The sequence below is a fragment of the Chaetura pelagica genome, unplaced genomic scaffold (genome assembly GCF_000747805.2).
Source record: "Chaetura pelagica isolate M959 unplaced genomic scaffold, ChaPel_1.0 scaffold74, whole genome shotgun sequence".
NCBI classification, from domain to species: domain Eukaryota; kingdom Metazoa; phylum Chordata; class Aves; order Apodiformes; family Apodidae; genus Chaetura; species Chaetura pelagica.
In genome coordinates this window covers 2,009,523-2,019,727 of record NW_009952982.1, presented here as the reverse complement: position 1 = coordinate 2,019,727, position 10,205 = coordinate 2,009,523, and the positions used below count along the sequence as shown (strand labels likewise).

Here is a 10,205-nt window from a genome sequence, read left to right as displayed (position 1 = left end):
AAATTATTTTAGCCCTTTTGTAACATGACAACCCCTCCTTGTATTTTATACACCTCCAGGCTTCCTTTTCACTTTGGCCTATAGGTCCTTCTCTCTTATGGAGTCTGGCACCCACTTCAAGGTGCAGTGCTCCAGCTGAAATTCTGCCAGTGAAAGTTTGAGTGGAAAACTAAAAACTATTTATACATCTAGTATTTATCTTCAGCAACATTATGAGGTAGTTAAGTTGCTTAAATCAGTTAAAAAGCCCAAAGAATTTAACATGCCTAAAGTGCAGGAAGCATACTGTGGAGCCGGTCTACTTGGATCCTGGACAAATCTAGAGAAATTGTGCAGGCCTCACGTGAACCATACCAAAGTTCCAAATAACTGAAGCATTCACAGTTCACACTTCCTATCCAGAAAGGTTTTCCAAGTGGAAAACAGGACACACCTCAAGAACATATGTCAAATCTCCACTGCTTTCAGAAACCAATAGTTCTGTCAATGCTATTCTGCCAATTAACATTTAACCTGGAAAATCATGCCAATTTGCACAACACGTCGGCTCAGGGTAAACAATGAACAGCAAAGCTCCCAACAGGCTAGGAAGGAGCCTGGGCACTTACTTTGTTTTCAAAATGGGTTTTTTACCTGCCTAAAATACAATCACACAGTGACAGTCTTGATTCAGTTTATTTGGTAACACAGGTTTCACTTACTTTTGGAGGCTCAAGCAAGAGTTCATGGAAAGATGGAAGTCGTACTTTTATGGCTTCTAAAACATTTTTGTTGACCAAGTATGTTGAATTGTTCATGCCTGGAGAGCATATCTCTATATGGCCTTCAAATCTGATACATACACAAGAAAAATCTGGTGATTAATATAAGAACTAGTTGTAAAACATCTTTAAGGTATGATTTTGAGAGCATCATGGTCCCAAGACATGTAGAAAGCATGAAGAGGCAAGTAAAAACATTAGGCAGCAAATGTACGTGTGAAGGAATGGTCAAACAAGATTCTTCCAAACACTAGCCCTAGTATTATTAGGTTCATTGTGATTGAAATCTCCAATGTGATTTTCAAGTTAAACATAACAGGTGTTCTTTTCCTCTTTTAAAGCACAAGAAGAGCTTCAATCATCCATCCAGGACAAAATAAAAAGGCTGAATGTACCTCAGAGATCTCTTCAGCAGTTTCTCAAAGCGAAGTTATAAAAATATTCCAAATAACTTTTTACAAGGTCAATATCCATTCATTGCATTATACTTGCTTATTCCTTGTATCCAGAAACTAATTGACTAATTAGTCCTCTCAAGTGACACTTTAATTAACTACTAGAAAACACTGCAGACAGACCAGACATTTGGTAAAATGTTCTGTTTGCTTTGTTACTTCTTCACCTACAACAGGCCACAAATATGGTTAAGTCATAAGTACATGAAACAGTTCCTATTGCTAAACAGTAGTTTGATTAAATTATGCAGACATAATTTAAGTTAAAGAAAAACACTTACGTCTGTCGTCTTGTCTCAAGTAAGGTCAACAGTATTTGGATTGCACTGACTATTGCGGATTCATTTTTTTCTTTATGAAAAATATTAGACAGAAGCTGTTCTATGATTTCTTGCCTGAAGAGAAAAGCATTGGCATCAGATATAACACTACTTCACAATAAAGCTGTTAACAGCTATCATTTGCCCATGTAAAATCAATAAGGGGACAATACAAAGGAAACTGGTAACTATTTCAAGATAGCAGGTACTGCTAGGAAAATCACTCCCATCCTCCCTCCCTGTCATTTTCCTATTCCTTCCATTGATCTAGCTTTCTGATCCAACAATCAATGGTACAGAAATGGAGTTTTCAGTCAGATCAAAAACCTACTTCAGCTTGCCATAACAGGCACAAAGCCTAAACCCATAACTAGCAAAAGGAAGAAGACAACACAGAAGAATCTTCTCTGGCAGAAATATGCACTTGGATTAATTCAAACCCAATAACAGATCTATGTCAAAGTCTATGATGTGTACTCTGTATAGTATTAAGATGACCTCCATATATTTTATTCCACTAACCTTGGCAGCACAGAGAATACTTTAATTTGACAAACGCCCCTTCCACAAGGAGGTCCTCCAAGTAGGCCCTGCTTACTTGTTATTTTTAAAACCACACAGATATGCGATGAGTAGCCATGAAAATTCACCCAAAAAGCAGAGCTTGCAATTTTAAAGATTTTCCAGGTCAAAAGTTAAAAACCATGGTTTTTATGAACTGAAAATAAGAAATTCAGCAAGTCAACTTACTTCTCTAGACTTGCAAGCAGTGGATCTGGTTCTGAACTGCCCTGTACTTGTAACATCTGGTCTCTGCTTAGACGAATAATTTCACAGAGTGACTGTGATGCATTTGAATGCCTCTGGAACAGAAAAACATTAGTTTTCAGTGTAAAAATAACATGCTGGACTGGAAGTCTTCAACTGAAAAAGGTGAAAGCTTCAACTTGGCAAAGTCTCTCCCTTACCAAAAACAAGCATTCAGGTGATAGTTTTATGTCATAACTAAACCTTTAGACCAAAAAAACCCTGAAGCATGAGACAATTTATTTCTAGTATCAAGGAGGCAAAACAACAGAGCTGAATCTTCAAACAACACTGAGTACTTACAATGCTTTGACCTGGATCTTATAAAGGGGTGAAGAAAGAGAAGGAGTGGGGAATGAGGAAAAAACACACCCCCTTCCTCAAATAACCACACTTAAATACTGAAATCAGATTACCAAAAGAAAAGCAGAACACAGTAAAACTAGAAATCCTGACATCGTGTGTATAACATACTTGTGTTAACAACTTGCTGAACAGATAGAAGAGTGTTAGACCAATACTTACATCTTCATCTTGAGATGGATGTACGATTTCCACTAGCCTCTCAATAATTCTTTCCTCATTTAGCCACTGTAAAATTGTTTGTGGATGTTAGTAAAAATGTTACCCAAGGGAATGAATTAAATTAACACAATTAGAAGTTGTTATGACTCCTGGTGATTGTCAAACATCAATATTTCTAAACAAGGATTAGCAATACTTCAGAAAAAAAGTAAAGTAAGTCTTTCTGAGCAACTGCAAAAAAGGAAGCCTTAGGTGTAAAGGCTTTAAGAAACTTTCTAAAGACAAAGAACATTCAATAAGGTCCCAAACATTCTTAAAACTGCATCTGACAGTTGTAAGTTTGCTATTAAAGACCTGGGAAAGAGAACAGCCACTCAGATTGCAAGTTGTGCCCACCAGCACTGCAGCTGCACTGGAAAAGTACTGGCACCTCCAAGCAAAGAAAAAAACCCTCACATATCTTATTTCAGCTCATTAAGAAATAAACCTAGTAAAACCAGCAAAAGATAAGCCATCTTGCAGTTCACATGTCAGATACAAATCCTTTCAGCTATTTTACTTACATTCAGCACTTCTTGCCGGGGCTGTGCAGGTTCTATGCAAGTCAGTAGCCTGAGCAGCAAGTCCATGATAGCAGAGGTCCCTATGTGCTTAATAATGAGATCTACAAAATCATGTTTCCTCTTTAAAAAATCCACAATCTAGAAATTAAAAAGAAGTAAGCTATGTATGCTTATCTCTATTTTACACTGTAAATTACTTCAACCAATTTCAGTTTCTCTCTTCTACCACATTGAGAAAGTAAGAACTTCATAAGAACTCTTCCCACTTAAGGCTTGCAGTACAAGGCAAGATAAAATAATATACACATATGGAGTAGCAAAAGTGGCATGGACACAGTACATTTCTGAACAAAGATTCCAAATGTCTCTCACCCTGTTCTATAATAATTCCTCACACCAAGTCTGACCCACTCACACTGATTCAATTCACTTACATGATTACTGTTAGAGGTGAAGGTAAATATTAGCATATAAAATACTGAGCTAAGTCAAAGGGCAACCACTCACGCACCACTTGCATAATTAGCTCAGGCAAATCTGAATCACATACATCTTACTTATCCAGATGTAATTTTTTTAAACTTCTGCATACCATAAAAAAGGGAAGTGGTGGAGTCACCATCCCTGGAAGCCTTTAAAAGAAATATAGATAATAGTGCTTAGCAACATGATTCAAGCAGTGAATGGGTAGATTAGGTTACAGTAGGTGAATTTAGGTTGTGGATGGACTTGATGATCTTCAAGGTCCTTTCCGACCAGGATGATTCTATGATTCAGCTAGTATGGAAGTTGAATGCTCTTCTTTTGACTCCATTGGTACAACTTCATTAGAGCACTTGTTAAATTAGGAAGCTTGTAATTATTTACCTGTTCTGGTTTTCTGCTTATAAGAATACTTAGCACCTTGCTGAAGAAACTGGCCAGTAAAGGGTTTAGAGGAGATTCATTTAAGAGGAAGCTGTACAGTTTCACAAGTAAGGATTCTTCTTCTCCCAGCCTATCATTGATCTGTGAGACATCTGATGTAAGCAGCTCGCATGATATGTTTGGATATCTGAGGAAAATGAAAAATAACCATCACTCATATTTCAAAGTAGTCATACTTTCAGCTGTGAATTCAGAACCTGACAAGGCTTCTGACCAAGTTTTCAATCAGGGTTGGTCTGCACTAAAGCAAGCAGTAAACTACTGCAAGGTAACATTAACTGCAAATTTAGCCTACAAACTCTGTTCTTGCATTTAAGAACTACTACTCTGTTATTCAGTAGTACAGGATAATAATAGCAAAGGGGGGAAAGGAAAGGGCAAGCTTTTCTTTCAAGATCTATTGTTAAACCCATCTGTTCAAGTAGTGATCTCTCATTTTAGAAGCTGCTTCTTTGAAGGGAAAAAAAATTAAGAGCTCACAGTGATAGTACTTGATTGATACTGTGGCAGGAACAGTATGTTTACCTCTTTCTAATATAATAGGGATTATATGAAAATGGTCAAAAGGAATAGCTTCAAGATTTATATACATATACACATACATATTGCTATTATGCAGAAACTCAGTAAACTAGTCAAAGTCCAACAAAGCCTGCAAAGCTAGCTAGTACAGTACAGTTCAGAATATTAAGTAATTAAACTAAGAGACCACCAACACCAGTAGTTTCCTGCATTTGACAGTACAATCACCCACACAAAAGGTAATTTTGAGAGCATCAGTAGGTTAGGATTTTTTAAGTGAAAGGTGCTTCAATTCCACACCCTACTTAGAAACACACACAGGAGGCTTGGTTTACCAGAAATGGTGAATTGCTGCAACTAAGACTGTAGCTTATTTCACCTTATTTTTTTTACATACTGTCTTAAGAAAAATAATGGCTTTTTGCATAGACAACTCTAAAATAGGCCAGAAACGGAAGTGCTTTGTTAGGAATCGCTAGGTTAACTTCTGAGTCTAAACCTTCTCAGCAAACCAGATTTAGTCACAGCCATAATCAATACAGTTCTAGCTCTGCAAAGGAAAACACCAGCCATTAAACATTAAGAGTATTCTTCCAAGGAGTATTACAGACCTTCTAATAAGCATCTTTAAAACACCTTACCAGTCATCATTAAAACAAAGCCAAGCACATAACTATACTACCCAAATAGGAATTTTCAGCCAACTACTTTTTTAATAATCATTACTACACTATTCTTCATGCAAGTTCTGCATTTTTTTGGTAAGCCTTCTTTGGACAGCAATTATTTTTTGAAGCATTCGTGGATGAGAGGCTGCCATTTGAAAAATACGCAAATATTAGTATTATTTATTTAAAAATTCTACAAACAAATTTCCTGTAAAGATACTATGGTTGTATTACATACCAGCACCCAAGGATTCAAAACACATTATCAAATTAACTGGCATGGTAACCCCTCTTTCCACCTTTTCAAGTCCCCCCAATTCCCAAAAGTTTTCCTACTTATATCGGATTTTTTCATCCATGTCTTGAGGTGGCTCTTCAATAATAAATGAAACTAAGTCTTCCAAGCATTCTGACTTCAGCAGAAACTCTATAAGTTTGCGATTCTGAGCCTTGCACTCTTGCAGAACATCCTCTTCATCCATCAATTCCTTCAGTGTTACATCTTCTCTCTCTAGAAGTGTATCTATGTGTGATGATGAATGGAGATCAAATTTCCAAAACATGCTGGTCTACATAAGAAAAACACAGAAAAAAAGCATTACATTTACAAACCTATTTAAGTAGCATTTGTAGTAACCCCTCATAGTACTATTTCATAGCTTCTAACCCCAAAGGTATCTGCATGCATAGAAACTTTATAGTACCCAAATGAGACAGTAGATTCTGATTATCAAAAGCTACAAAATCAGCTTGATTAAAGATACAAAAATTACTATGAAGTATTTAGTTATCTTTAGCAATATCCAATATTCTAACATCTGAAGACAAAGTAAGGCTGCTCCAAGGTTTCAGTTACATTAAAAGACAGTGCTATTCTACATTAAAGAAAAAGTGATAATTTAAGTTTTCAATTTATTGAATTCCTCTTCCCAACCTTTTGGTTTCAACCTATGCATCAAGTCCCAGACTCAGAACAACTTGCTTAGAAGTAAGGAGAGCTGGAAGAAGATAAAGCCAGCACTGCATAAATACACTAGAGTAATACCCCTACTACTGAAAAAAACAAACCCACACTATAAAGGTGAAGGGTACACAATAATTTTACCTTGCAGGTAACACGCAGTGCCAGAATTAATTTCAAACAGGACCTACTCTCTTCTTATACCTCTCACCACAAACTTGACACAAAGAACAAGGTGCAATAATGTACCTTATGCAAATATATGAAGGGGCAGTGACCCCAACCACAGGAACACTGTAAAAGGCTATAACACAAATATGTAAGAATGAGCATCTTATATACAATTCACTGGCACCTCCATGTTAATTCTATTTCTCCAAGACACCCTGTGTCTTGCTAACTGAGACAACTGTGCTTCAGAAAACAGTATTTCAGTCTCAGGTCCAATAAGCTTCTGATATCACTTCTCATTAAGCTCAAAAGAAGCTTTGCTGCATTCTCCCCTCTTCAAAACAGGGCTTCTACATGACGTTTAACCTCTGACACAGTATCAGATTCATCTTACACAAATGCAGAATTTAAGTGGATTGAAAGAGATACTATAGATACTAGAGAACAATTAAAAAAACCCAACCAAACCAACTTTGAAGAGGCACAGTTTTGAGAAATACTCATTTAAATATGGAAAGAAACACTGTTTGCTCCTTCAGCAACTGCTTTCATAGAATCATTTCACGGTTATGATTGGAAGGGATCTTAAAAGGTCAGCTAGTCCCACCCCCCCTGCCATGAACAGCGACACACCCCACTAGATCAGGTTGCTCAAAGCCCCATTCAGCCTGGCCTCAAACACTTCCAGGGATGAGACATCCACAACCTCCCTGGGCAACCTGTGTCAGTGTCTCACCACTCTAACAGTATAAAATTTCTTTCTAATACCCAATTAATACACTGCTTTTGCTGCAGCCCAGGATACAGCTGGCTTTCTGGGCTGAAAATGTATATTGCCAGATCATGTTGACCATTTCCATCAACCAATCTTCTCAAGTCCTTCTCAGGGCTGTTTTCAATCCATTCTCCACCTAATTCATAACTGTGCTTGCAATTGCTTCAAACGAGGTATGGAACCTTGCACTTGGCCTTACTAAACTTCACGAAGCTGACATGGACCCACCTCTCAAATCTGTCAAGGTCCCTCTCAATGGCAATCCTTCTCTCCTGCATGTCGCCTTTGGTGTCATCAGCAAACTTGCTGAGGGTGCACTCAATTCAAATGTACATGTAACCAACAAAGATGCTAATCAGTACCAGTCCCAGTACTGACCTTTGGGGAACTCCACTCAATACTAGCCTATATTTGGACAGTGAGCCATTGATGACAACTCTGAATGCAACCATCCAGCCAATTCCTTATTCACAGGGTGGTCCATCCATTGAATCCATACCTTTCCAATTTAGAGACCAGGACATTGTTTGGGACAGCATCACTCTGCTCAATCAAGTCCAGGGAGGATCAGTTTCTCTCCCTCTGTCCACCAACACAGGGACACCACTGTAAAAGGCCACCAAATTTATCAGGCATGATTTGCCCCAGTGAAGCCATGTTGGTTGCCATCAGCTACCTCCAACCTTTCCATGTGTCTTAGTAGAGCCTTCAGGAGCATCTACCCCTTTACCTTGCTAGGCACAGAAGCAAGACTGACTGGCCTGTAGTTCCCCAAGTCTTCCTTACAGAAAAGCTTTTTGAAAATGGGGGTTGTTTCCCTTTTCTAGTCAGTGCAAATCTCAGCGTGCCGTGACTTTTCAAATATGACATAAAACATCTCTGCAACTTCCTCCACCACTCCCCTCAGAAGCCATGGATGAACTAAGTCCATTTCAGGTTCCTTTGATGGTCTCAAACCTGCTCTTCTCCTACAGTGGGTAGATGTTCCTTTGCCTTCTGCAACTTGGGTAGTGTTTAGAGCCCTTGTCATTGAAGACTGCAGTAAAAAAACTCATTGAGTACCTCAGCCTTCTCCATATCCCACATGACCAGGTCTCCTGTTTTTTTCTGGAGAGGGCCCACATTTTCCCTAGTCTTCCTTTTATTGCTGATGTATCTGTAGAAACTTTCCTTGTTACCCTTGATGCCCCTGGCCAGATTTGACTCTACCAGGGCTTTAGCTTTCCTAACCTGATCTCTGGCTGCTTGGACAACTCCTTTGTACTCCTTTCCAAGAGGAAAGTATTAATTCAATACATTAAATTACAGCTGCGCTATAGTGGCATCATCAGCTGCAAGGACATGTAGTTACCGCAAATAATGTAGGTGAATAGTAGTATTTTCGCATGAACACAGTTCTGTAAGCTGAAGCCTGTATGAAGGAGCAAGCTTAAAGACAATAATTAAACTACGCTTCTGCCATACACTTAAAACCCTACAAAACTAAAAAAGAAATATCTTATGCAAATCAAGAGGCAGGTACCTTTAAGCATGTATTTCCAAGTTAAAAATGGATACAGCACATATACTACAGCTACCTGTAACAGTGGAGTGTCAAATGCAGTACTTAAGCAGTTCAGAAAACAGATACCAGTCCAGCAAAACTGTTATGACTCTCTTCATTAGCAAGATGCCCAGTATTTGGCCTAAATATACAAAAGCCTGGCATACGAGAAGTTTTAACAGCTTTTAGGGTTTTCACTGTTGTTTTTCACTGTTACACACTGATCCCTTAATGCCATCTTACTTTGCTTAGTGTTTTGCTACAATTGTAAGCATACATAACTGCCCTAGATTGCAGATTTCTGTTAGTGACATGGGAGTCAACTCAATCAGGAAATTTCAAATGCAGTATTGGTACTTAAAATAATCTGAGAAGCCATGTGATGATTAAGTGGTTAAAAAACAAAAATATTTTCTGCTGCAAGTACTAGTGAACTCATAAGTAGGGTTCAAACCACCTCATCTTACAAATTAGCTTAAATCAAATTATAAAGTTGTTCTTAAAAAAACCCACTACTTGTAGGTATTGAGGCTACAAAAAGACTTACTGTAAGCAAGCAAAACTAGTGCATTCTTAAAGTCACAAGATATTTTTGTTAAGCTTTTAAGATCCTAGAAAGTAGATTAAATCCCTCCCCCTCACCCCAGTTAAATAAAGTAGCATCTTGGCAAGTAACCACTATCAGTGCTTATTCCACATGTAAATCCCTCTGTAGTTGGTTATAGTTCATTTCAGTAGCTACAATGTATTTCTCACCTATTTCAAGATAAATTCAACAACGAAAATAGTAACAAAAAAGGAGGCATACTACTGCAAACATGTTACTGAGTCATTTCAGAAACCGTCGCTTTTCGGAGGTGCTCCCTCTACATGTCAGGTGCCAGCCAGAGATTTTGCCATCACTTTTCAAACAGGAGCACCAGCCCTTTGAAATAAGGAAAAATAAACAACATAAAATGTACTGAAGAGGAAGTCAGGGACCCTGAAGAAAATTTTCTTGAGATACTACTGACAATGACCTAGAATCAGTCAAGGATAGCTTTGAATAAAAGTTTTTAAAAAAAAAATTATACTTCTTCCTACAGTCTACTATTCTACTCTGCTTTCTAAAACCTAGCAACTCTGAAATGTTTAATTACCTTAATCTTTTTTCAAATTTCAGTCCTGTTACAAGAATTAGAAGTAGGCCTTATGTCCACAAAGCAGG

The 10,205-nt window shown here is 37.9% G+C and overlaps 1 protein-coding gene across 1 annotated transcript in view; it reads right to left on the bottom strand.

Moving 5' to 3' along the window:
* PPP6R3 (protein phosphatase 6, regulatory subunit 3) overlaps positions 1-9,818 on the bottom strand; it is a 48,444-nt gene extending 38,626 nt beyond the window's left edge. Inside the window, exons 1-8 of the mRNA XM_009996430.1 lie at positions 9,807-9,818; positions 5,885-6,117; positions 4,299-4,485; positions 3,432-3,569; positions 2,869-2,934; positions 2,287-2,399; positions 1,498-1,611; positions 702-831 (exon numbers count right to left, since the gene is read on the bottom strand). Of these exons, the coding sequence (XP_009994732.1) occupies positions 702-831; positions 1,498-1,611; positions 2,287-2,399; positions 2,869-2,934; positions 3,432-3,569; positions 4,299-4,485; positions 5,885-6,117; positions 9,807-9,818 (993 nt within the window). The remainder of the gene's footprint in view (positions 1-701; positions 832-1,497; positions 1,612-2,286; positions 2,400-2,868; positions 2,935-3,431; positions 3,570-4,298; positions 4,486-5,884; positions 6,118-9,806) is intronic.
* Positions 9,819-10,205: the final 387 nt, after the last annotated feature.